This window comes from Dipodomys merriami, unplaced genomic scaffold (assembly GCF_024711535.1).
Source record: "Dipodomys merriami isolate MVZ:Mamm:240054 unplaced genomic scaffold, mDipMer1.0.p SCAF_28, whole genome shotgun sequence".
Lineage (NCBI taxonomy): Eukaryota > Metazoa > Chordata > Mammalia > Rodentia > Heteromyidae > Dipodomys > Dipodomys merriami.
The window spans coordinates 1,090,278-1,116,244 of NW_027204270.1; the positions used below are offsets into that span (position 1 = coordinate 1,090,278).

The following is a 25,967-nucleotide window of genomic DNA, read 5'->3' on the forward strand; positions in this document are numbered from 1 at the left end:
GCCCCGAGCTCAGGCAGTCTGCCCAGGATGCAGACAGGGTGCAGGGAGGCCTCCCCTGGGAGTATCCCGGGTGACTGGCCTGGCCAGTATGAGCAGGTGGGAGGCCCCACCTGGGCCGGAGGCCCGGGCAGGAGGCGGCATGGACCAGGCCGGCCGGCACTAGGCTGTGCCCTGGTTATTCTGTCCTCCGCTGACCCGTGTGCCCGGGGTGTCTGGAGCGTGCCGGTGGAGGGCCGGCCGGGTGACTAGGCCACATGCTTTGCCTTTTGTGTCTTTCTGTGCATGCCTGTCTCCTGAGCACGCATGCTCCAGGCGGGATGCCCATCTCACCGCAGTGCCAGCTTCCGGCTCGGCGTGCTCGGCGCTGCTCAGGAAATATGCTCAAGGAACCAGTGAACAGGCCCGAGCTCTCCCCCTGGGGCCTGGAGCCCCCGTCCCAGGCCTCTCCTGGAGACGGCAACGCCCTGGTTCTGGGGCCAGGGAGGCGGGGGTGGCTCGGGACCTGTGGCTAGCTGGCCTCACCCTCTGCGTGGCTCTGCCCCCCTCCCTGGGGCACAGGCCCCGAGAAACCCTCGGTGCTCCCTCACCAGAAGGCCACGGCCTGCCCCCTCCCCGCCCGCGGGTCAGAGGCCCTGACACAGCACAGGGCTGCCTCGGCCCAACCTGAGCGCCGTGGCCTGGCTCACTGGCCCTGGGCCTTGGGCTGGGCTGCCCGGTGCCGGACCAAGGAGGGGCAAGACCACCACCGTCCTGTGAGGTTTTGCTGTTCACCCGGTGCTGGAGGTGATGGGGTTTGAACGGAGAGCCTCCAGCCGGCTCCACCACCTGAGCCATGCCTGCGGCCCGTGCTCTGTCCGTCCGGCTGGAACCGGGTATGGAGCTCCGGTGGGAAGACTCGGGGAGGAGCCCACGCTCTGGCTGCCAGTGAGTGGAGCATGATGTGGCCGCCTCCTCCTCGGAATGCCTGCCCCAGCTCCAGGAGCGAGGCGCCTGGGGCTGGGGCTCTAGGCCATGGCAGTGGCCCCGGGGTGCCCCTTGCTGCCCGAGGCCCCGGGGCCTGCTCTGTCCTGGGCCCTGCTGCCCCCGAGGGGGTGGGGTGGGGCTGCAGATCTGTGAGGTGCTCTTCCTGCATGGGCCTGCAGCCGGCTGGGACCACCTCAGTGCAGCACCCCTTTCCCCCCGCCCTTCCCCGGCAGCTCAGCCTGCACAGCCCAGCTCCGCTCAGCTGCTCTTTTCAGGCTCGTGTTTGGATGTGTGGCAGGGTGGGGGTGGGCCGGGGCTTGATCCCCCGGAGGGCTGGTGTCTGCAGGTGGAGCCTGGTGTGACCCAGAGGGTTCTGCCCATTGGAGGCCCAGGCTGCCCGGCTTGCCTGACAGGAGCAGGGCGGGATGGCACGGTGCCCTCGGGCTCTCCTCCTGAGCAGAGGTCCGGGTTCCCCGTGTCCTCCCAGGGCTGCCGGGCGCCGAGGCCCCCAGCTGGCGGGTTGGGGGCAGCTCCCTGAGCGGAGGTCAGCCACAGGCCCTCCCGCTGGCCCCCCCCCCAGTCCCGCCTCCCGTTGTCCGTGGGCCTGCTGCTGGACCCCGCCCCGGGGCGGCCCACGCTTTCCTGCCGTGGGTTTTGTGACTTTAAAGGCCGTGCATGCTTTGGGGCATTAAGTGCCCCAGGGCCCGCGGACCGGGCAGCTGCGCCCTCGTTCCCGGCAATGTTTCCTTCCTAAATTGAAACATCATTTTCTTTGTTTTTCTTTTGACAGAAATGTGGTTTCATCTTGAAGTGGAAAAAAAAAAAAAGGCTAAAAAGTGCTTTACTGCATCTGAGGGGCAAATGACGGAGGAGAGACACTGTGGGCAGACGTCGGGGTGTGTGTGTGGGGTGACCCCGGGCCCGCCTGCCCAGGGTCTGCCTGGTACCCCGGAGGGCACTGGCAGAGCGGCCCGAGCCTCCCCGCGGTGGGGGTGTGAGGCTGACCCTAGGGTGGGGGACTGGTGGCAGGCCGCCTCGGCCAGGAGAGGAGGCCCCGCATCTGTGGGGCCCCAGCCAGGTCCCCATACTGCCAGCCCAGGGTGGGCCCGAGCACCTCCTGGGCGGGGGACTGTGGCCAGGGTGTCTGAGAGGCAGCCCTGCAGACTGGGAGACCCCCTCCGCCCCCCTGCCGTGTCCGCAGCACCCCTTCCCCTCCCCCAGGCCTGTGGGGGGGTCCTGCCCCCCCCGTGTCCGCAGCACCCCTTCCCCTCCCCCAGGCCTGTGGGGGGGTCCTGCCCCCCCCCGTGTCCGCAGCACCCCTTCCCCTCCCCCAGGCCTGTGGGGGGGTCCTGCCCCCCCCCGTGTCCGCAGCACCCCTTCCCCTCCCCCAGGCCTGTGGGGGGGTCCTGCCCCCCCCCGTGTCCGCAGCACCCCTTCCCCTCCCCCAGGCCTGTGGGGGGGGTCCTGCCCCCCCTGTGTCCGCAGCATCCTTCCCCTCCCGCAGGCCTGTGGGGGGTGGGGGCCGTGCATGTGGTGCTCTGAGCAGGTGAGGAGCATTTTATTGACGTCGATGGCTGTTTGGGGACACGGGACGGTGGCTCCCAGGGGAGGTGGTGTGTGCCCCCAGTCAAGCCCGCAGTGACTCCTTGGGTCTGTCCGGGAGCGGAGCCTCGGGCTTGGGGCTCCGGGGCTCCGGCAGGACCGTGGCGCCCTTGGGCAGGACTTGCAGGTGTTGGAAGGCAGGGGGCAGCCTGCGGCCCAGAAACGGTGGGTCGGTGGCGTCTCGGACGATGATCACGTACTCCCCTGCGGACGTGGACCAGGCTGGCACTCCCCCTCACAGCTTCCGCGCCAGCCCGCCCTCGGCGTCTGGACCCCAGGGCCAGGCCGCCCTCCTGGTGCTGGGGCTTGGCCCCGGGGGTTGGGGGGGGACTGGAACCGGGGTGAAGGAGGGAGCCACCTCATGAGACCCAGGCTGCGTGGAGCCCGCGGAAAGCCCCGGGCCCACCTGGGCACGGGCCCATCCCAGCCACCGCCAGCCCCACGCGGCCACCGCGGCTTCTCGGGAGTGGTGGGTTTTTTGCTTCCCCTCGAATTGTCCCGGCCCCAGAGCCCAGGCCCCAGCCCTGCGGGGGGGGGGGACCCCCGGGCCCCTCTGTGGGGGTCCTGGGAGAAGGAAAATGACTTTTCCTTTCTGCAGTCTGTGAACTGTCTGGAGAGCTTCAAAGTTGGAGAAACCATAAAAAAGAAAATAAGAAATAACAAAAAGGGGGTTGCCATAGCAACCCCCCTCCCCCTCCCCCAAGCCTCTGGGCTGGCACCGGAGTGTGGAAAAAGCTCTCTGGGCTGGCCGGGGCTCACACCAGGAATGCGGCTGCAGCTGGGGGAGGGGGGGAGTGGAGCAGAGCGACATTCCAGACGCTGGCCTGGAAAGGAGCCGCCGCCCCTCCGCCCGGCCGGGCAGACTGCGCATGGGGCAGGATGGGACTGGGCCTGGGGCAGAGGAATTGGCTGGGCCCCGCTCTGTCTTTGGAGGAGTTGGGGTTCTGCGGGGGGGGGCACCTGGGCAGGGACGTGTGCCCTCTGCAGCCTCCCCAGCTGGCCAGTAAGAAAACCAGGCAGAGCCGTGTGCAGGGACCCGCACGGCTGGGTCCCCAGTCCCGGGGCGTTCCCAAGGACGCACAGCTGCGGCGGCCCTGGCCACGGAGGCTGGCCGGGAGCCAGTGTGAGCTCAGAGGGCAGTGGCCGTGGAATCCAGCCACGGGCCTGATCTGACCCTGCTCCTGGGGCCCACGTCCATCAGATGGCCGCGGGCAGCAGGAGGGATGCTGGCTGGTGGCCGCATGTGTAAGGCTTGGCGAGTGGGGGCCCTGGCCTGGCTCCTTGGGCCAGCTCTGACCCTGGGGCATGGCCAGCGCCCGGCCTCCCTTCCCGTGGCCCCACGTCCAAACCCCCAGCACCCTCACTCCACAGAGCCTGCACGGGCCCGGAGGGCCGGCCAGCGAGGACCCAGGCCCGGGGCCTGCAGATGGCTCTCCACGCCCACGTCGGAGTGCTGCCCGCCCTCGCCCGCTCCAGGACCAGCCACTGTGCCCACAGGCACAGAGCAGCCTGGGGACGGTAGAGATGCAGCCCATGGCCCCAGGCCCTTCCCAGAGCCGCGGCTGCAGTGCGATGGGCCCAGGCTGCGTGTGGGCCTGCATTGCACTGACTTCGGGGCCCTGCCCCCTCGGAGAGGGGTCTCGACCCCGTGGGAGGTGTTTCCGGGCCCCGCAGCCTGCTGGCCTTCTCATCAGAGCCCTGGAGATACCTGGACAAGGGTCGTTTGTGTTGGCCAGGCCTCTCTAGGCACCTGGCCTCTGGACACATGCCTGCTGCCCAGCACTGGCTCCTCCAAGGACCGCCACCCTTGTCTGGAGCTGGGGCTCTAGGTTTACAGCACAGGGCACAGGGGACAGGACCCAGGCTCCGGCTCCTGCGCCCAGGGCTGAAGGCCTCCTTGGCCCAAAGGTCTCTGCCCACACCCTGCTCTGGCCCTGGGGTCAGACAGAGAACTTGGCCCTGGGGCATCCAGTATCCACAGGGGCCCAGGGCTGGCATCTCCCTCTGTGGTCCCCTGTCCTCAGCCCTGCGGCTGGCCAAGGAGATGCTCTCCTCCCAGCTGCCCAAGGCCCTGTCCACGCTGCCCCCCAGCTCCCCCTCTTCTCGGGTGAGTTCAAGTTGTGACTCAGTGCACCTTCTACTGCTCCTGGTCACCAAGCCTCCCCCCCCCCCCCCCCCCGCTGGCCACTGGCTCTTCCTCTCCCCGCCCAGACATGCTCTTTTCACTCACCCCATGGCCTTCGGGCCAGCCGTCACCCTAACACCCACCCTGGGGCAGACATGGCGGGGCGGGGCGCGGCAGGGCTGTGACACCGGCAGGGCTGCCTGCTTACCTGGGTACGCAGCTGCTCCTGGCTCTGTGGTCCCGTCCGGCCTGTGCATGGAGAAGAGGAGGCTGAACTTAGAGGAGACTGGCTCCGGGCCAGCCCCAGCCACCACAGGGCCAGCAGCCCCCAGGACAGCAGAGGGCGGCGGTCCTCGTGCGGGGACCGGGCCTGCTCTGGGGTCCCCTCTGCCATCAGAGGCGTTGTGTTCGCACGCCCCAGCTGGAGCTGTGGGCCTACACCTGCCATGTTCCTCTGTTCTCTGCCCTTTCACCCCTAGTGGGCCCAGGGTGCCAGGGAGCGTGGCCACCCTGCCAGCCTCCGGCCCCGCTTGCCTCCCAGGGCACGGAGCCCCGAGGAGAAGCTGGGAGCCCGTCGGAGCAGCCGTGTGAGGTGCCCATGTGTCTCCCCGGGGAATGTTACGGCTTCCCGCGTGGGAACAGGGGAATGGAGAGGTCTCCCCCGCCCCTGCGTCCTGGCTGACCCGGCCTGGCACCCGAGGCAGGCCTCAGACCTGAGCCAGGCCAGGGCGAGGCTTCTGGGGCCACAGGGTGTCCTGTAGTCTCGGCAGCCGCCTGCAAGGAGCCCGGCCAGGCCTCCCTGTGTGCTCTCCTGCCGCCCCGCTTAACAAACAAATACCACGTGCGGGTTTGAGAGAAGAAAATGAAAGGCTTTGACCTGACTGCGTTTTGAGGAGGGAGGTGTGAAGGCCGGCCAGGCCCGGGTCGCGCTAGCGACCAGCGCGCGGGGATGGCCGGGGCGGTTAATGCAACGCTAGAAGAGGCTGGCGGATGCCTGCTCGGAGAGCCGCCACGGGCGTGCGAATCCCGAGGGGGTTTTGAGGACCCAAGGCTTGGGAGAGCAAGGCAGGGGCTGGCCTCCTGGGTGCGGAGCCCCAGGAGCCATCGTGGTCAGGACAGAGGCGCCACGCTGGACACCGGCAGTGCAGGGCTGAGGGGCGCCGGCGGCTGGACAGGCAGGGCGCTGGCTCCGCTGGAGACATCAGGCCCAGGCCGCTGGCCTCTGAGGCCGTGGAGCAGGAGGGAGGTTGAGCCGGGGCAGGGCAGGGTGGGGCCTGGGAGCCAGGCCGGTGTCCCGGGGTGCGCTGGACGCTCCCTCCCTGGATCGCCCGCCTCAAGGTTTCCTTCTTTATGTGCTCCGGTGCTTGAGGGCTCGGGGAGGTTTTGGGATTCATTTTTAGTTTTCATCAAAAATTTTTTTTTAAGTTGCCCTAGTTACAAAAGTCACGCACAAGCCGGGTGCTGGTGGCTCACGCCTGTAATCCTAGCTACTCAGGAGGCTGAGATCTGAGGATCGCAGTTCAAAGCCAGCCCGGGCAGGAAAGACCATGAGACTCCTATCTCCAATAAACCACCAGAAAACCAGAAGTGGCGCTGTAGCTCAAGTGGTAGAGCACTCGCCTTGAGCTGAAGAGCTGAGGGACAGCGCCCAGGCCCAGAGTTCAAGCCCCACGACCGACAAAAAAAAAAAAAAAAAGCCACGCACAGGTGCGTGCACGCACACACATGCACACGTGTGCACACACGCACACACACACGCACATGCACACAGACGCTCGTGTGCACGCGCGCACACACACACACACACAGAGTTTTTGGTTTTTTTAAGCCTTGCTATGTAGCTTAGGTTCCTGAGTGCTGGGATTATGGCGTGCACCACCACGCCTGCTCCGCTTCTTTACATCTCCCGTCGTTCCCTCCTCCCCTCCGTCCCGGAGGGCTCTGGCCTCGGTGTCCGGCGGGGATGTGTTCGCACCCTGCTCCTCACTCTGCTGGGCTCCATCTGGGTCGTTTTGGGGCTCAGCTCCCTTCCCTCGTTCCAGCTCTGCCGGTTTGCTCCCAGCTGCGCCTTGTGAGCACGTGGCAGCCGACGACGCTGTCGCGGGCGGGTTTCAAATGGCTTTCCCCGGCTGTCTTGCAGGGCGGGGGAGGGGGGGTGAAAGCCGGAGCTGGTAGTGCTCTGCTGTGGAGCCGCAGCCCCCGGGCGACCTCCTCGGGGCTGGGTGGCTTCACGCTCCTGGGAATATTCTGGAATAGGCCATGCAGGGGGGGCTCCGCTGGGTCTTTCGGCGGCGTTGCCCCTCCACTTGTGCGCGGCTCCCCTTGCTCTTGGTAGCACACACGCCCACCCGGGCTTGGGAACCCCCGAGCCTCGCCCTCCGCTCAGTCTCCCCGGTCCCCACTGGGTCTGCTCCTGGGAGCCTCCCAGGCTGGTCCCTCTGCGGTGCCTCCTGCTCTTCCTCTCTGGACGTCCGTTGTGCGAGGACTCTGGTCTCCTGCAGCGCTCCCTTCCTTTGGGGGTGATCCGGTCCCACCTACTCCATCTTGGCTGGTAGCAGAGTCCACTCCCACCCCTCAGACCGAGGTTGGGCGTGGGCGTTCCTCGTAGGCGCCGGTGCTGGAGTGCCCCCGTCCCTCCCCCCTCCCCCCCAACAGAGCTTGCACGCACTCGCCCCACCGCGCAGCCCCCTGTTCCCAGATGGCAGCGTGGAATCTGCAGGAAGTCAGATCTATGCGGTCGTGGGGTGTCCTGTGGGTCAGGGCGACTGGAGAGCACCCCAAGATGGGTCCCAGCTCTCGCCCAGGACCTCATGGCTCTGCTCGGGAGCCCGGGGGAATGGGCATGCTGTCATTGGGGGGACCTGGAGAGGGGTGAAGACATGGCAGGAGGCCTGGCCAGGGAGACGGGAACGAGCAGGCCTCTCCGCACCCACACCGCTCCTCCTGGCCCTCGAGAGCGCAGCATGGTTCTGCCTCGCCTGAGCACCTGGCCCTGCCGCACGCGGGCCCGGCCCGGGCTGGGGTTGGTCTGGGCTGTCTTCCAGGCTCGTTGACTCTGGGCCCCGGACCCGCAGGTGCCCCGGCCTCATGGCTGTGGGGCGCCGCTCCCCGGGAGGGTCCGGGGCCGCTGCTCTGCGTCTCACAGGGTGAGCCCCAGCCGCGGCAGCCCGGGCCCAGCTGCTCCGCCGGCCCCCACCTGCTTCTGCTCGTCATCCCTGCCTGGCGCAGCCCCACTGGTTCCTCACCCAGGGGCGCCTCCTGCAGGCCGGGCGTGTGCCCGGTGGAGCGGAGCCGGTGGGGTGGCAGGGGCTTCGTGGCTGTGTCCTCCGGTCCTGGTCTGCGGGACGCCCGGCCTCAGCCCCCCAGACCCAGGGGGCGTGCAGATGTCGGCCTCACAGCCTATGGGTCTTAACTAAGATTTGAATTCAGAGCCTGTGCTCGCTAAGCAAGCCCTCTACCACTCGGTCCGCGTCTCCGGTCCAGGTCTTTGCCTCTATTATACTCCATTCCACGGTATTTCCCAGAGCTCCCCCAGGAAGCACGCGGAAGCCACTCCAGCACGCAGAGGCCTGGGGCCCTTGTTCTCGGGGCCCTGGCTGGCCATTCCCACTGCCCATTCCCACTGCCTGCCGGGAAGCTGCTCGCGGCGGCTGCTCTGTGCCGGGCCGGCGCCCTGGCCTGCGCGCCTGGAGGGGTTTTGCAGGCCTTGGCTGTGCTCCGTGGGCGGCTGCCCCCCCAGCCCCCCCCCCCAGCCTGAGCCCAGCCTCGGAGCCGGGGCTTTGCAGGAGGGAAAAGGGTGTGGCCCGGGGCTGGGCGGGGCTGGTGGCGCGCTGGCTTCCAACCCCGTTTCTCCAGCTGTTGGTTGGGCTTGTGGCCAGCTGGGGGCCTGGCTGGCAGGGGAGGGGGCCTCAGGACCGCTCTGGGGGTACTCCAGGGGCAGAAGGCCATGTCAGGGGCACAGCAGCCACAGAAGCCGGCCTGGGCAGGGCTATGCAGGCTGTTGAACATCAACTCTCTTTTCAAGAAAAAAAACAATTAATGGACTCCATCTGTGTTGGCCTTCATGGATGATTAAATGACTAATCATGGAAACCTTGGTTAAACCCATGTTTCTCCCTGCGAGGAGCAAGGAGGGCTCCGGCAACCCCTGGTGTGTTTTGGGTCCTTTGCTGGGGGTCACCGGCGAGCAGTTATGCCTAAAGTCACCGACTGCAAACCTCCCCCGTGGCTGCCTGGAGCCAGGGCCTATGGCGGGCTGTGGCTGGCCATGGGGTTCACACGCAGAGGTGCTCAGTTCCCCGTGGCCGCCTGGAGCCCGTGGCTGTGGCTGTGGTGGTTACACGCAGGTGCTCAGTTCCCTGTGGCCGCCTGGAGCTGTGGCTGTGGTGGTTACACGCAGGTGCTCAGTTCCCCGTGGCCACCTGTGCCTGTGGCTCTGGTGATTACACACAGGTGCTCAGTTCCCCGTGGCCGCCTGGAGCCTGGGCCTGTGGCTGTGGCTGTGGTGGTTACACGCAGGTGCTCAGTTCCCCCGTGGCCGCCTGGAGCCTGTGGCTGTGGCTGTGGTGGTTACACACAGGTGCTCAGTTCCCCGTGGCCATCTGTGCCTGTGGCTCTGGTGATTACACACAGGTGCTCAGTTCCCCGTGGCCGCCTGGAGCCTGGGCCTGTGGCTGTGGCTGTGGTGGTTACACGCAGGTGCTCAGTTCCCCCGTGGCCGCCTGGAGCCTGTGGCTGTGGCTGTGGTGGTTACACGCAGGTGCTCAGTTCCCCCGTGGCCGCCTGGAGCCTGTGGCTGTGGCTGTGGTGGTTACACGCAGGTGCTCAGTTCCCCGTGGCCACCTGTGCCTGTGGCTCTGGTGGTTACACACAGGTGCTCAGTTCCCCGTGGCCGCCTGGAGCCTGGGCCTGTGGCTGTGGCTGTGGTGGTTACACGCAGGTGCTCAGTTCCCTGTGGCCGCCTGGAGCCTGGAGCCTGGGCCTGTGGCTGTGGTGGTTACATGCAGGTGCTCAGTTCTCCGTGGCCGCCTGGAGCCTGGGCCTGTGGCGTGGCGGTTACACGCAGGTGCTCAGTTCCCCGTGGCCACCTGTGCCTGTGGCTCTGGTGATTACATGCAGGTGCTCAGTTCCCCCGTGGCCGCCTGGAGCCTGTGGCTGTGGCTGTGGCTATGGTGGTTACATGAAGGTGCTCAGTTCTCCATCATAAAGCAGGCAATGAAGACTTCTGGGGAGAAGGCGAGCAGAGCCTCCCTGGTCTGTGGAGTGCTGCTGGGGGGCTGGACAATTCATGGGCACATTTATGAAATGGACCATCTTTTGCAGCTGACACGATTTCCCATGGCTCAGGGTCGGACAGGCCTTTGCTGAGTTGTAGAAGCCTGGGACAGGCCCGCAGGAGTGAGCAGGGGCCCTGGACAGAGCAGCAGGCAATATGCACATGCCGGGCCCTGGCCTCTGTGGCTGCTCCTGCCGGCCCCCAGAGGGGCGCCCATCCGAGCTCTGTTCTGCCTTGCGCCGCAGGTCAAGCTGGTTAGTGGCACAGGGGGAGGCCGGGGGCTGGAGGAAGAGGGCAGAGCAGCCACTCATGTAACCATCAGGAACCCCCCCCAACCCAGGACTGCACCCAGTCTGGACCTTGTGTGGTATGTCTGGGGCCCTGGCGCTCAGAGGCTGGAGCAGTGGCGGGAACTGGGCCTCTGATTCCTGGAGGCTGGGGCTTTGCACGTTGCAGCCAACCTGCATCCAGCTGCGCTGTGGGGCTCACAAGGGCCTGCGTATCCATGTGGGCAGGGGCGGGGCAGGGGCAGAGCAGGGGCAGGGCAGGGACAGGGCAGGGGCAGGGATGGGGCAGATGAGGCTGTGTGAGAGCCCGCATGCCACAGGGCACAGCTGGGCAAGACAGGGACAGGCTGGACCCTTGGTTCCATTTTCCCAGGGGCCTTGCTCCCTGAACTGTGGGCAGAGGGTCTTGGATGATGGAGGCTGGAGCCTCTGGGCGCCCTGCCCCTCCCGGGTGCGGGGACTCCTCAGCACGAGTAGGTCCCCAGGGTCCACATCTGGGAGGCAGGAGCCCAGCTGCCTGGAGAGGCCAGGATGGCTGGCGAAGATGGCGGAGGTGCCCTCTGCAGGGGAGGGAGGGGCCTGCCCTCAGCCTCGGGGTCTGTGGAGAGCTCACGGCCCAGGGCTTGCTGGGGGGCAGGGGGCGAAGCAAGGGAGGGGCATGGGCCATTAACAAAGGACAGTTCTGTGGCCACAGGAGCCCCTGGCGGTGGACCCGGACCTGCAGGTGGCCAGTGTGGGCCGCTGCCACCTTCCCAGAAGGCTTTGGAAGCCCCGCAGCTCTGGGACGCACGTGCTGCCCGGGCCCTCGGGCGCGCACCCGAAGACTCCGGCGGTTCTCAGCCCCTTCCGTCTGCCCTGGGAGGAAGTGCCGGGCGGGCGGGCAGCTCCACGTTGCCCGGATTTTTTTTTTTTTTAACGTGCTTTAGTTGTTGTGTAAAGGTGCTTCATCTTCAATTTGCGAGCCATGACTCAGAGCGGCACGGGGTGGCACCTCCCTGGGGAATAGGTGGCTCACGTCCCAGGGCCGCCATCAAAGGCTCACGGGCCTGCCAGCACCTCGCCAGCCTTGTGTTCCCGTTCGGCCCACGCTCACTGCCTCGCCCCCGAGCCTCAGGCCCTCTGGCCCAATCGAGTCTCCTCCCGGAGTTGCTGTTGGGCCGGTGCCCTGTGCCCTGTGCCCTGCCCAGGGTGTGGCTGCCTTGAGCTGGTCGAGAGGGCACCGGCAATTCCTTGGTTCTCATTTGCTGACAAGACCTAGTGCCAGAGATGCACAGCACCGGGAACACCTCTCCGCTTCCCCGCGTCCTCAGCTCTGATCAGGGCCGCAGCCCTGGCGGGTCCTGGGGAGGGAGGGCGGCTCAGGAGGGGTGGTTTGTAGCTGGGGGCGTGGCTTAGTGGTGGAGTGTCTGCCCGGCATTAGTGAGGCACCAGGTTCAATCCCCAACACCACAAAATAATAACAACAATAAAGAAGAGAAGAAGAAGAAGAAGAAGAAGAAAGAAGAAGAAGAAGAAGAAGAAGAAGAAGAAGAAGAAGAAGAAGAAGAAGAAGAAGAAGAAGAAGAAATAAAAATGGTAATAAATGGAAACAGAAACAGGTGGGTGACTTTTCTCCTGGGGTCACGCACCCTGTTGGCACCAGCTGGCTCCAACCGGGCCCCAAACCCAGCACTTGCTCCAGCTGCGGCCGGCAGAGCAGCGGGCGGGGGTGGGAGGCGCTGCCCCCTGAAAGGACCCGCCACCTCCCCTGCTGTCTGTGGGCACTTTTCAGGGGCTGAGGGGTTCCACCAAGATCTGGCGGGGAGATGGGGCCGGGCGGCACGTCCTCACCCCCATCCCCGTGGCGGTCTCCTGACCTCCCTCCGCTGTGCCGGACAAGCTGTCTGTCAGACAAAAGTCCAGCCTGGCCGGGGTGAGCTGTTGCTGACCTTCCAAGCCCAGTGCCTCAGTTTCCCCTCCTGTGCACGGAGCCTGGTCATATGCCCGGCCGGGAGCACTGTGTGACCCACAGGTGGGCCTCTCCTCACCTGCCCAGATGGCCGCTGCCCGCCCCGGGCCCCCACGCAGGACTGACCGCGCCCTGCCCACCGCGGCCCTGCCAGCCTCTGAGGGCGTGGCATCGCGGGGCGTCACCCTCTGGAGGGAGGTCTCTCTCTCTCCTGGGCTGGCGTGCCCTGGCCAGCCTCCCCCCCAGTGACCAGCGCCTCACCTGCGTGGGGGAAACGGAGGCGTGTGTCGAGAAGGCCCCCACACCCGCCTCCAGATCCCACTGGTGGGGGCTGTGGGAGGACCCACTTCTCCTACCTGCTCCCTCCTGGTGGCTCTGGGGCGGCGGGCGGTGTCACGGGGCACCCCTGGACTGCCGGTCTGCTGCCAGCCTTCTAGAGGGACAGATAGGAGGAGAGGGGCGACTCAGGGGCCGGGCCGGGGACCTGGACAGAAGCCTGGGAGGGCAGCAGGCAGTGTTGGGCTGGGCCTGGGCCCCCCGGCCTACCTCCCGGGTGCTGGGCAGGAACAGGAAGGGCCGCAGCCCCGGCGGAGGGGGCCCGAGGCAGACGTCCTCAAAGGCGGCGCGGCCGTGCCTCACGCGCTGGCTGGCCCCGGGGCAGCCGGGCAGGGGCCCCCGTGCCGAGTGCACAGCTTCTCCTGGAAAGACAAACAGGACAAGAAAAGTCCCTTGAAGCCCAGCTTGGAAAAAGACTTTCCTACGGCTTTCCCCGTGCCTTGGGCAGCCATGTACCAGCTCTGGGCGGGCAGGCAGCAGACAGGATGTGTGGCCTGGTCAAGGGTGGGTCTTTGTCCTGGGCATTTCCTTGGGGCCTGCCCAGGTGTAGACAGAGGTATGCAGACAACACAGTGTGAACAGGGCAGCGTGGACAGGCCAGTGTGAACAGGGCAGCGTGGACAGGCCAATGTGAACAAGCCAGCGTGGACAGGCCAGCGTGACAGGGCAGCGTGGCTAGGGCAGCGTGGCTAGGGCAGTGTGACAGGGCAGCGTGACAGGGCAGTGTGAACAGGCCAGTGTGGATAGGGCAGCGTGGACAGGCCAGTGTGAACAGGCCAGCATGACAGGGCAGCATGGCTAGGGCAGCGTGGACAGGCCAGCGTGACAGGGCAGCGTGGCAGGGCAGCGTGACAGGCCAGCGTGACAGGGCAGCGTGACAGGGCAGCGTGACAGGGCAGCGTGGACAGGGCAGCGTGGACAGGGCAGCGTGGACAGGCCAGCGTGACAGGGCAGCGTGACAGGCCAGCGTGACAGGGCAGCGTGACAGGGCAGCGTGACAGGGCAGCGTGACAGGGCAGCGTGGCTAGGGCAGCGTGGACAGGCCAGCGTGACAGGGCAGCGTGGCAGGGCAGCGTGGCAGGGCAGCGTGACAGGGCAGCGTGGCAGGGCAGCGTGGCAGGGCAGCGTGGCAGGGCAGCGTGGCAGGGCAGCGTGGCTAGGGCAGCGTGGCAGGGCAGCGTGACAGGCCAGCGTGACAGGGCAGCATGGCTAGGGCAGCGTGACAGGCCAGCGTGACAGGGCAGCGTGGCAGGGCAGCGTGGCAGGCCAGCATGACAGGGCAGCGTGGACAGGGCAGCGTGACAGGGCAGCGTGGCTAGGGCAGCGTGGCTAGGGCAGCGTGGACAGGGCAGCGTGGACAGGGCAGCGTGGACAGGGCAGCGTGGACAGGCCAGCGTGGACAGGCCAGCGTGGACAGGGCAGCGTGGACAGGGCAGTGTGGACAGGGCAGCGTGGCTAGGGCAGCGTGACAGGGCAGCGTGGACAGGGAAGCGTGGCTAGGGCAGCGTGGACAGGGCAGCGTGGCTAGGGCAGCGTGACAGGGCAGCGTGGCTAGGGCAGCGTGACAGGGCAGCGTGGCTAGGGCAGCGTGGACAGGGAAGCGTGGACAGGGAAGCGTGGCTAGGGCAGCGTGGACAGGGCAGCGTGGCTAGGGCAGCGTGGACAGGCCATCGAGTGTGCTGTCCACCCGCGTCCTCCTCACGGGACGTGGCGCTCATGCCTGTCGACGCCTTCTGCCCCTCCTGGGGTCAGCACCATCTCACTGCCGCCCTGAGCTCAGGGGTCTCGCCTCCACAAGATGCGTGGCTGTCAGCCCGGGGCCGGCAGGGACACAGGCCGGCTCGGCCCTGCCAGGCAAAGCAGCCTCTTCTCAGCCCTGCCCGAGGGGTGGCTCCCCTCACCAGGCCACGCGCAGCACGTGTGGCCTGAGACTGTGGGAGGGCTGGGAGGTGGCTCAGTGGTAGAGCGCTTGCCTCGCATGCAAGAAGTCCTGGGTTCGATTCCTCAGCACCACAGAAGCAGAAAAAGCCTTAAGTGGCGCTGTGGCTCAAGTGTTAGAGTACTCGCCTTGAGCTGAAGAGCTGAGGGACAGCGCCCAGGCCCAGAGTTCAAGCCCCACGACCGACAAAAAAAAAAAAAAAAAAGATAAACTGCAGGAGTCACCACTCCTGGTCCGGGCAACAGCCAAGAGACCCCGAGAATAGCAGAGGACTGGTGGTCTGTGAACCCCCATACCTCCTCCTCCTGCCCCTCTTCTCCCAGGGCTCTAGGGTGTGTGGACAGGGGCTGAGCCTGATGCGTAATCGTTGCAATTGCTGCTTGGTACCAAGTCTTTGGGACCCCAACACACCCACCGTGGGGGCTGGGCTCCAGGTGCTCCTGACAGCCCCCGGGTGGTTCCACACCCCGGCGGGGTGAGGCACGAGGGGCCAGTGGGACCGGGGCGCACAGTGAGTGGAGAGGCCACCTGTCTGCACACTGGATGGGCTGCCGTGCGGAGTCCAGTCTGCAGGGAGCGAGCCCTGAATGCCTCCAAATTACAGGTGGAGAATTATCTCTCTCAGAGGTGTCTTAATTTCATCTTATAGTGCATTATAAAAGTCTCTGCTTCAGCAAGGACATTCGGCATCAGTGTCCTTCCCCGTCAGCTTTGCTGTCCCCTGCACCTGATGTCCTGGGCAGTGACTGGGAACGCTGCTGATGGCACGATTTCTAACAGCACCAGCCGCTCCACGCAGCGGGCTGCGGCGCGAGCCCCATCCGCTCTCTCCTTTCCCAGTAACTCTAACACACAGGGAGGAAGCAGCCCTCTCCACATCCCAGTGGCTTGGCCTGCATCAGGGTGACCACGTCCGTGCTCCCGGGTTGTGGCAGGGTGACCACGTCCGTGCTCCCGGGTCGTGGCAGGGTGACCACGTCCGTGCTCCAGGGTCGTGGCAGGGTGACCACGTCCATGCTCCAGGGTCATGGCAGGGTGACCACGTCCGTGCTCCCGGGTCGTGGCAGGGTGACCACGTCCGTGCTTCCAGCTTTGTACAGGTTAATGGGAGGTAAGTCTTGAGATTTGTCTGCTAGGCTGGCTTTGAGCCATGATCCTCAGACCTCAGCCACCTGAGGTGCTGGGATGACAGGCGTGGGCCTCTGGTGCCCATTGTTGGGAAGCCTTTCTGGCACGCGAATAAATGTCTATCACTGCGAATCTCCTCCTGAAAATAACCACTGCCTTCTATGGGGTCCAAGTCAGGGCAAGCTCGCCGGCAGATCTGGTGAAGTCACGGGGAAGAGGCCGTCACTACTGCACTGTGGCTTCCGAGAAACAGAGCCACGGAACAGCACCTACATCACTGTCAGCCATGTCTGCTCCGTGGAGGACAGCAGAGGACGAGGCCCTGCTCTGGCCACTCCTGGGCTTTCACGACACCACGGAGCCCATCGAGGAGAGGCGCAAGCGCGAGGGGCGACGTCCCCGCCAGGCCCTGGCTCCACCTGGCGGGCCCCCAGCTCCCAGAACGCTGATGCTGGAGCCTCTGACTCGTCCCTTCCTTTGGGGAGGTTGCCTCTTCTCAGCTCTGACCCAGCCAGGTTCCTTGAGCACACCAGCCCTGCAGGCAGGGCGGTGCTGGCGAGGCCCCTGTACTGGCGCGGTGCTGGCGAGGCCTTGGACCCGTGCGGTGCTGGCGAGGCCGCGGACGCCCGCAGGCAGGGCGGTGCTGGCAAGGCCCGCAGTGCGGACCAGCGTGGCGCTGGCAAGGCCTTGGACCCGTGCGGTGCTGGCGAGGCCTGTCCCTCTGCTCTTTCACTGCCACCCATTCTCCGGGGTGGCCCTGCGGTGGCGGCCAGCCTGGGGTGAGCTGGCCCCTCTCTCCTTATTCCCCGACGACTCCTGGGGATGCAGAGGCCCACTGCCACGCTGCTGGAACGCGGCCCCTAAACCGCTTCCCTCCCTCCGCACGCCCGGCTCTGCAGGCCCGGCCTGGCCTCCTGTGGGCAGCTGGCTGCGTCTGGGGTCTGTGGCCCCACCTGGCCTCTCAGACTACTGTAACCGGGACACACAAGGGCCACTTCCAAGTGCTGGAGGAACCGATCATCCCGTGGGTTACCAGGGAGCCACTCAGGCCAAAGGCTCCCCCCCACTCCTCACCTGGGGAGCAGGTCACCTGCCACCTGGAGGGGGGCTGGAGGGCCTGTGTGGACTGGAGGGGGGCTGTGGGGTCGTGTGTGGACTTGAGGGGGGCTGTGGGGTCGTGTGTGGACTTGAGGGGGGCTGTGGGGTCGTGTGTGGACTTGAGGGGGGCTGTGGGGTCGTGTGTGGACTGGAGGGGGGCTGTGGGGTCGTGTGTGGACTGGAGGGGGGCTGTGGGGTCGTGTGTGGACTGGAGGGGGGCTGGGGTCGTGTGTGGACTGGAGGAGGGCTGGGGTCGTGTGTGGACTGGAGGGGGGCTGGGGTCGTGTGTGGACTGGAGGGGGACTGGGGTCGTGTGTGGACTGGAGGGGGGCTGTGGGGTCCTGTGTGGACTGAGGGGGACTGTGGGGTCCTGCCTGTGTGGACTGAGGGGGACTGTGGGGTCCTGTGTGGACTGGAGGGGGGCTGTGGGGTCCTGTGTGGACTGAGGGGGACTGTGGGGTCCTGTGTGGACTAGAGGGGGGCTGTGGGGTCCTGTGTGGACTGGAGGGGGGCTGGGGTCCTGTGTGGACTGGAGGGGGGCTGTGGGGTCGTGTGTGGACTGGAGGGGGGCTGTGGGGTCCTGCCTGTGTGGACTGAGGGGGACTGTGGGGTCCTGTGTGGACTGAGGGGGCTGTGGGGTCCTGCCTGTGTGGACTAGAAGAGGGGCTGTGGGGTCCTGTGTGGACTGAGGGGGCTGTGGGGTCCTGCCTGTGTGGACTAGAAGAGGGACTGTGGGGTCCTGTGTGGACTGGAGGGGGGCTGGGGTCGTGTGTGGACTGGAGGGAGGCTGGGGTCGTGTGTGGACTAGAGGGGGGCTGTGGGGTCCTGCCTGTGTGGACTGGAGGGAGGCTGGGGTCGTGTATGGACTGGAGGGGGGCTGTGGGGTCGTGTGTGGACTGGAGGGGGGCTGTGGGGTCGTGTGTGGACTGGAGGGGGGCTGTGGGGTCCTGTGTGGACTGGAGGGGGGCTGTGGGGTCCTGTGTGGACTGAGGGGGCTGTGGCTCCTGTATGTACTGGAGGAGGGGCTGTGAGCGCTGGTGTGGGCTCTGGAAGCCTGACCTCCCGGGAAGGAAATGTCAGTTAATTATCTTTTTACAGCCAAGCCAATTAGACTCCCTAATCACCTGTGTAGGACACTGAGGAGGAAGGTGGGGAAATCTCCGGAATAAACAAGGCTGTGAAGTGGCCGTGGCTCAGGACTCACGAAGAGGAACACAAGCTGCAGGCAAAGTGCTTCTTCATGTAAGTGAATTCAGGAAATAAAACGTTACTGGTCCTGAGGGGCAGGGCAGCCTCGTTTGGAGGTGACCAGACACACTGCATTAGTCTTTAGGGTGACTCCATTAGCCAGGGAGACAAGGGCGGGAGGGATGCCCTGGGGAGCTGGTCCTGAGGGGGGGATCCAAGCACCTCCGCTCTCATAATGAGGACGGGGGGGGCTCGGTGACCCTAGGGTCACCCCTCCAGGCTGTCCTCCGGCTGCTGGCCCTCCACCTGTCCTGAGTATCCAGGCCAGACTTGTCCTCTAGCTGCTGTGGTCCCAGCTGGAGAGGAAGGTCTGCCATCAGCCTCTGGACAGCAGGGCTGTCCTCTGTCCGGAGTTCCTGTCCCTGCTGGCCTCCTCGCAGGCCTCCCCGCACCGTTCTGAGCCAGCCCTGCGGGACCAGCAGAGATGGGGTCCAGGAGATGGAGAAGCCCTGGGTCCTCCAGGGCTCAGCCAGGCACTTCCCGTGTGGCCTATGCACCTTCTCTGCACATGTCCAGCTCTGGCCAAGGGCTCACCCTGCTCTGCAGGTCCCCCGGCCCATGGGGCCACCTCCATTGGTGTAAAGCAGCAAGCGAGTCCCGTCTGTGGAATGCCCCAGGCTGTGCCTGTGCGCTCTGCCTCCGGTCCCATCTCAAGGTCGCACCGTCCGACCTGGGTCAGACACTGGGCCACACTTCCACGGCGTGGAAGAGAACCTCTCATCCCGAACCGCTCTCCTGCCGTGCTCCACCTGGGCCAGGTCCAATTAGGATTTTTATCAAGGAATTTCAAAAGTCTGATTTCCAAAGTCGTGGGGGAGAGGTCTCTCTGCGAGAGGCAGGGCTGGAGGGCTGGGCAGCGGCCGGCTCTGCCTGACTGCTGCGCTCTGCCTCAGGTCCTCTGATGGGCGGGTGGTCAGGCCACGGCAGCTCCGTGGTCTGGTCGCTGAGGAGCTGAGTTGTGGGTGGCCCGCCCCATGCCCCCGGTCAGGAGGGGCCCAGGATGGATTTGAAGCAAAGCTACAACACTGTGTGTCACGCCCTTTCAGACAGGTTAACCAGCAGGGCCCTGAGCTCCTGCCTACACCAGAGATGGCTGGAGACCTGTTCTGAGCTGCCACACCAGGCCGCCGGCCTTCTGGACCGCGGTGTCCGAACGCCAAAGCCAGGGATTCTGCTGGCAAACTTCCAAGACTGGGCTAAGCTAGGGATCTTTCCGAGCCTGCTTCGGACACCCCATTGCCTCCTGGCTCTGGGAGTTGCCCTCGGCAAGCTGTGTGTACGAAGCAGCAAGGCTGAGCAAGGCTGGGCTGCAGGGCTTGGGCTCCCCGACCCCACCCACCTGTGACTCCTCCTTGCTCTCACTAAGTCCTACCTGCGGCAGCCTGCTTGGCGGAAGAGAGGGAGAATGGGTGTGGCCAGAGGGGGCAGGCGGGGTGACCGGTGTGAGAGAGAGGGGGAGTGGGGCTTGGACGGAGATCACAGGAAGCATCCTGGCTGATGGAGAGAGAGATGCCAATGACACACAGGTTCCAAGACGAGGGGTCCTCAAGGAGCAGAAATATGCTCAGAAGGCCCCAGGCCATGGCCAGAGACGAGCAGATGACCATGGAAAAGCCAGAGGTGCCACATTGGTCAAGACATGGAAAAGCCAGAGGTGCCACATTGGTCAAGACCACCTCATCAGTTCCAGAGAGAGCAGATGGGCTGATGAGAACTCATCCATGCAGACAGCCAGCAAAGCAGAAGCTGATGGACATGGGTCCAGCGACGGTGGGTGGATTTTTTTTTTTTTTGGTCCAGTCCTGGGGCCTGAACTCTGGGCCTGGGAGCTGTCCCTCAGCTCTTCAGCTCAAGGCTAGCGCTCTACCACTTGAGCCACAGCGCCACTTGCGGCTTTTTTCTTTTTGCTTATGTGGTGCTGAGGAATCGAACCCAAGGCCTCATGCATGTAAGGCAAGCGCTCTACCACTGAGCCACCTTCCCAGCCCCGGTGGGTGGCTTTTATCCAGAGTCAGACCCCAGCCAGAATCAGACCCCATCCAGAGTCAGACCCCATCCAGAATAAAGGCTACATCCAGAGTCAGACCCCATCCAGAATAAAGGCTCCATCCAGAGTCAGAAGCCATCAAGGTCTCAGACCCCAAGAAATTCCCAAGAACTTGCTATACCATGTAGTACTGCTATACCATGGTCCAAGGGGGGAACACCTCAGCTTGGACCCCATCCAGAGCTAATCTCATGGCTACCATGAGTTGGCTACCCCTGTGATGTCCTTACTGTCAAGATATGAGTGGTCAAACCCACATTGCACATGCAGCGGTCATCCTGTTCTTCTGCACACGCAGCGGTCATCCTGCTCTTCTGCACACGCAGTGGTCATCCTGCTCTTCTGCACACGCAGCAGTCATCCTGCTCTTCTGCACTCTGAGCAGTCATAATGTGCACTGAGCTGGGTGTGAGTGGCTCACACCTGTCATCCTAGCTACTCAAGGAGGCTGAGGTCTGAGGATCATGGTTCAAAGCCAGCCTGGGCAGGAAAGTCCTGAGATCTTATCTCCAATAAACCACCAGAAAACTGGAAGTGGCACTGTGGTTCAAGCGGTAGAGTGCTCTCCTTAAGCTGAAGAGAGGAGGGACAGCTCCCAGGCCCAGAGTTCACGCCCCATAACTGACAAAAATAAGTGCACTGAGAAGTTGTCACGCACACTGAGAGGCCATCGCACGCACTGAGAGGCCATCACACACACTGAGAGGCCATCACGTGCTCTTGAGAGGTCGTCAGGCTCACTGAGAGGTCGTCAGGTTCACTGAGAAGTCATCACGTGCTCTGAGAGGTCGTCAGGCTCACTGAGAGGTCGTCAGGTTCACTGAGAGGTCATCAGGTGCACTGAGAGGTCATCAGGTGCACTGAGAGGTCGTCAGGCTCACTGAGAGGTCAGCATGTGCACTGAGAGATCGTCAGGTGCACTGAGAAGTCGTCACCCACACTGAGAGGTCCTGGCAGAGCAGGAATTCCACCAATTGTTGTTACCTGTGGAGCCCACTTTGGTGGCTGGGTCATGGTGACATCAGCCAGAGCCCCCAGTGTGAACTGGCTCTTGTGCTCTGTGGCGGGACCTTGGGGAGTGCTTTGAGAGGCTGGCCACAGCCCCTCCCTGTGGTCCACCCACCTCCTGGTCCACCCACACCTCGGACACACCCCAACCCTGCAGGTTCCCTCCTGGCCCACGCCCAGACCGGGGTGTCCACCTGCTCACTGCTGCTGGGGGGTCAACAGAGGCAGAGGCGCGCAGCCATGTCTGCTTTCTACCTGCCCATAAGGCAGGCCAGGCGCTCACAAGCCCCCGGGACCCTGAGCCCACAGAGCACTCCTTTTCTGTATTTGCGCTTCCCCTCCCCCATCGACGCAGAACCAGCCTCCACCACCCCTTGTGCTCCACACCCACTCTGAGGGCCCCGCCTTGCTCCCTGTCCCTGGCAGCATCCCTCAGACAACCCCTCTCCCCTCCTTGGGCTGCGCTTGATGGCTTCAGGGCTGGGCAGGAGGGAAGAGGAGGAAGAACAGGAGAGCCTTGGAGGAGCGAGACAGCCCAAGGGAGGGGTCAGTGAGATCCAGCTTGTACTCCAAAGAAGAGTAACCTCAAGAAGATGGCCAGACCCCAAAGGAGTGGTGCCACACCTCTCAGACCCAGGGGCCTTTCTTGCCTTCTTCCCCAGGGACCTGCCCGCCCCGGAATCCCGCTTCTCCCACCATTTTGGAATAGGAAGTCGTATAACATCTTTATATGCTATGCTTACTTGGACAGTTCTCTGTATGATGATCCCTAGAAAATGATTTATAGTGCAAACTTCCCTTTGAAAATCTGGCTCTACCTTGCTCCTGTGCCATAATTAACCACAGACAATTAGTACTAAAATGTGGTGTCACCCACAAGGCAGTGGAATTTCCAGAAATTCCCGGCTCCACTTCATCGGTGAGGCCTAATTAGCAGCTGAGGGCACCTTGATTTTTTTAAATCGTCATACAATAACGATTGATTCTTCACAGATCCCATGTGACAAACCATTTGGCTAGCATATGAGAAAGAGAAATCACTGAGACCAATTCAGAACATTCACTGGGAGGGTTTTGTGCATTAAAAGAGAAATAATGCAAGCAAGCAAGAAAAAAGGAAAGCAATTTGACCTTCCCTCGCTGCCTGGCTGTTCTAGGCCCCAAAGCCCATTTGCAGGGGATTGTTTGAGCCTCCGACCTGGCGCCCACGGTGTCCACCCTGCAGTCACGGGGCCCGGCACCCACACGTCTACCCCGCCATCATCCACACCTGCTGCATGAGTCAATGGGCCCAAATTATGGAGTGAGGCAGACACCCCACCGAGAATCAGGAACACAAAAGGGCTCTGTGCTTTGGGCTGTGGGTGGGAATTACAAAAGGTTAAGAGACTAAATATAAAAACCCTCTGAATATAAAATCAATGTGCTTTGTTACTGAAATCTGGGTGCTGTAATTTATCCAAAGTAGGGTTTGCGATATCTGGCAATCGTCCACGTCTAGGAAATCGTCTTTTCTGCTCGTCGAAATGCAGATTGTCTATTGGAAACTTAAAAACAATTAAACCACTGAGATATTTCATATCAACAGAATAATGAAATACTGCATTTTGCAATTACATATTACTGACATTGGGCCTCTGGAAGGAGGATGTGTTTTCATTCTTTTGCCTATTTGTGTTAGTGAAAAGCAAGCTCTCGAGAGGGTTTGCTTGCTGAATTTCCATGGGATCTGGGGGAAGGATGCCTGAGAGGCCAAGTCCCCGCTGGGGTGGAGGGCTGCGGGCAGCCATGCTACCGCCTGTCCAGTACGGAGTCCAGCGCAGCCCAGCCCACTTGGGGTGGCAGGTTCTGGGTGGACCTCAAAAGGGCTGTCTGCTGGTGGGGGAAACAGAAGTTGGGCTGGACTCCGAGCCTCTCTTGTTGACCATGGGGACAGGGTCCCGGGAGGACCCAGTGGCCTCTTGGGGTCCCTATTGCACAGAGGTGTTGCGGTCCTTGGGCAAGGTGGCCGCATCACACCCAAGGCTATGAAATGCGTATGGCCACGGTCTTTTATTTTTGTCGGTCATGGGGCTTGAACTGTGGGCCTGGGCGCTATCCCTGAACTCTTCAGTTCAAGGTGAGCGCTCTATCCCTTGAGCCATAGTGCCACTTCCAGTTTTCTGGTAGTTCATTGGAGATCAGAGTCTCACGGACTTTCCTGCCTGGGCTGGCTTTGAACTGTGATCCTCAGATCTCAGCCTCCTGAGTAGGTAGGATTACAGGCGTGAGTCACCAGTGCCTGGCTGGCCATGGTCTTTCTGGGCACGGTGTGTGTGTGTGTGTGTGTGTGTGTGTGTGTGTGTGTGTGTGTGTGTGTGTGTGTGTGTGTGTGTGTGTGTGTGTGTGTGTGTGTGTGTGTGTGTGTGTGTGTGTGTGTGTGCGCGCGCGCGCATGCATGCAGGAGCAGAGCCATTCCCACGCTGTGGACTCAGCTTCGCTGCCCCAGCTGCCTGCCAGCGTTAGTGCTCGGGAACACATGGGAACATGAGCAACGGCTCTCAAACGCCCCTCCCCACCTCTGCCTTAATTTTAGGTCTGACTCATGCCTGGCACTTCCCTCTGGGTGGCTCACAGCCCTCACCCCTCTCCCAGAGCACCCCTCCTTCCACAGGGCCGCGTCTGAGCGGGGGACCCCAGGCTGCTATGGAGAAGCTCGAGGAGGAGGGGCGCAACATCTCCCAGGGCTGCTGGTGGCCGGTGGGACCCCGGCATGACCCAGCCGAGGCCTGCAGGCTCTTGGGAGCATGAAGCCAGCTGAGCACGGGGCACCTGGGCCGGGTGTTCATGGGGCCAGGCTCCTGACCATCAGAGCCTTCCCTGTGCACCCATTACTCCAATAGAAGCAGTCCTGGCCCCAGAGGCTGGGGTATAGGGCCTTGGGCATGGCTCCAGAGGGGCCAGCCCGAGTTGCAGGTGCTCCGTGGGAGCAGCTCCGGGGAGGGGCCTCTGGAGACCCTGACACAGCTCTGTGCCAGCAGAGCCTGGAGGCGTGCTCTGGTGACGGAACTACGACCTGGGCTTCCTCCTCTCTGGTAACCGAGCCTGTGCTTTGTAAATTTGTATCCCCACGTGTCCTGGTATGGCTGTGCAACTAAGAACTGCCTCTTCCCCTCACCCCCGCCCCCCAAAACAGGGTGGCAGCTGTGGCCCCTGGCCCACGGGAGGCACAGACAGACCGGTGGTAGGTGGCAGAACAGGACGCAGACACTGAAGCTCCACCCTGCTCTTAGCTGCAGCAGTGCTGATCGTCCTAAGTACGCAGCCGGCTCTGGGTGAGGCTAGATGCCAGCCTTAGACCACGTCCTGCCTGTCCTGGTCTCTGTGCACGGTTCCCATGGTTCCTGGGGTGTCCTGGTCTGTGTGTGTGGTTCGTGGGGTGTCTCTGTGCGTGGTGCCTGGAGTGTCCTGGTATCTATGAGTGGCTCCTGGGGTGCCCCGGTCTCTGTCTTGCATAGTTCCTAGGATATTCTGGTCTCTGTGCATGGCTCCTGGGGTGTCCTGGTCTCTGTCTGTCAGTGGTTCCTGGGGTGTCCTGGTCTGTCTGTGAGTGGTTCCTGGGGTGTCCTGGTCTCTGTCTTGCATAGTTCCTAGGATATTCTGGTCTCTGTCAGTGGTTCCTGGGGTGTCCTGGTCTCTGTCTTGCATAGTTCCTAGGATATTCTGGTCTCTATGCATGGCTCCTGGGGTGTCCTGGTCTGTCTGTGAGTGGTTCCTGGGGTGTCCCAGTCTCTGTGAGTGGTTTCTGGGGTGTCCTGGTCTGTCTGTGAGTGGTTCCTGGGGTGTCCTGGTCTGTCTGTGAGTGGTTCCTGGGGTGTCCTGGTCTCTGTGAGTGGTTCCTGGGGTGTCCTGGTCTCTGTCTGTGAGTGGCTTCTGGGGTGTCCTGGTCTCTGTCTGTGAGTGGTTCCTGGGGTGTCCCGGTCTCTGCCTGTGAGTGGTTTCTGGGGTGTCCCGGTCTCTGTCTGTCTGTGGTTTCTGGGGTGTACCGGTCTCTGTCTGTGAGTGGTTTCTGGGGTGTCCTGGTCTCTGTCTGTGAGTGGTTCCTGGGGTGTCCCGGTCTCTGTGAGTGGTTTCTGGGGTATCCTGGTCTGTCTGTGAGTGGTTCCTGGGGTGTCCTGGTCTCTGTGAGTGGTTCCTGGGATGTCCTGGTCTCTGTCTGTCTGTGAGTGGTTCCTGGGGTGTCCCGGTCTCTGTCTGTGAGTGGTTCCTGGGGTGTCCTGGTCTCTGTCTGTGAGTGGTTCCTGGGGTGTCCTGGTCTCTGTCTGTGAGTGGTTCCTGGGATGTCCTGGTCTCTGTCTGTGAGTGGTTTCTGGGATGTCCTGGTCTCTGTCTGTGAGTGGTTTCTGGGGTGTCCGGGTCTCTGTCTGTGAGTGGTTTCTGGGGTGTCCCGGTCTCTGTCTGTCTGTGAGTGGTTCCTGGGGTGTCCCGGTCTCTGTCTGTCTGTGAGTGGTTCCTGGGGTTGTTGGTCTCTGTCTGTCTGTGAGTGGTTCCTGGGGTGTCCCGGTCTGTCTGTGAGTGAGTGGTTCCTGGGGTGTCCTGGTCTGTCTGTGAGTGGTTCCTGGGATGTCCTGGTCTCTGTCTGTGAGTGGTTCCTGGGGTGTCCCGGTCTGTCTGTGAGTGAGTGGTTCTTGGGGTGTCCCGGTCTGTCTGTGAGTGGTTCTTGGGGTGTCCCGGTCTCTGTGAGTGAGTGGTTTCTGGGATGTCCCGGTATCTGTGAGTGGTTTCTGGGGTGTCCTGGTCTCTGTCTGTGAGTGGTTCCTGGGGTGTCCCGGTCTCTGTGATTGGTTCCTGGGGTGTCCTGGTCTCTGTCTGTGAGTGGTTCCTGGGGTGTCCTGGTCTCTGTCTGTGAGTGGTTCCTGGGATGTTCTGGTCTCTGTCTGTGAGTGGTTCCTGGGATGTCCTGGTCTCTGTCTGTGAGTGGTTC

The 25,967-nt window shown here is 63.4% G+C and overlaps 1 protein-coding gene across 4 annotated transcripts in view; it reads right to left on the reverse strand.

Moving 5' to 3' along the window:
• Positions 1–2,521: 2,521 nt before the first annotated feature.
• Morn1 (MORN repeat containing 1) overlaps positions 2,522–25,967 on the reverse strand; it is a 48,910-nt gene continuing 25,464 nt past the window's right edge. For all 4 annotated transcript variants that reach the window (XM_070037151.1, XM_070037153.1, XM_070037149.1 and 1 more), the window contains 4 exons: positions 12,747–12,898; positions 12,557–12,633; positions 4,899–4,939; positions 2,522–2,769 (listed from right to left, as the gene is read on the reverse strand). In XM_070037151.1, the coding sequence (XP_069893252.1) occupies positions 2,591–2,769; positions 4,899–4,939; positions 12,557–12,633; positions 12,747–12,898 (449 nt within the window). In that variant the 3' untranslated portion in view covers positions 2,522–2,590. The remainder of the gene's footprint in view (positions 2,770–4,898; positions 4,940–12,556; positions 12,634–12,746; positions 12,899–25,967) is intronic.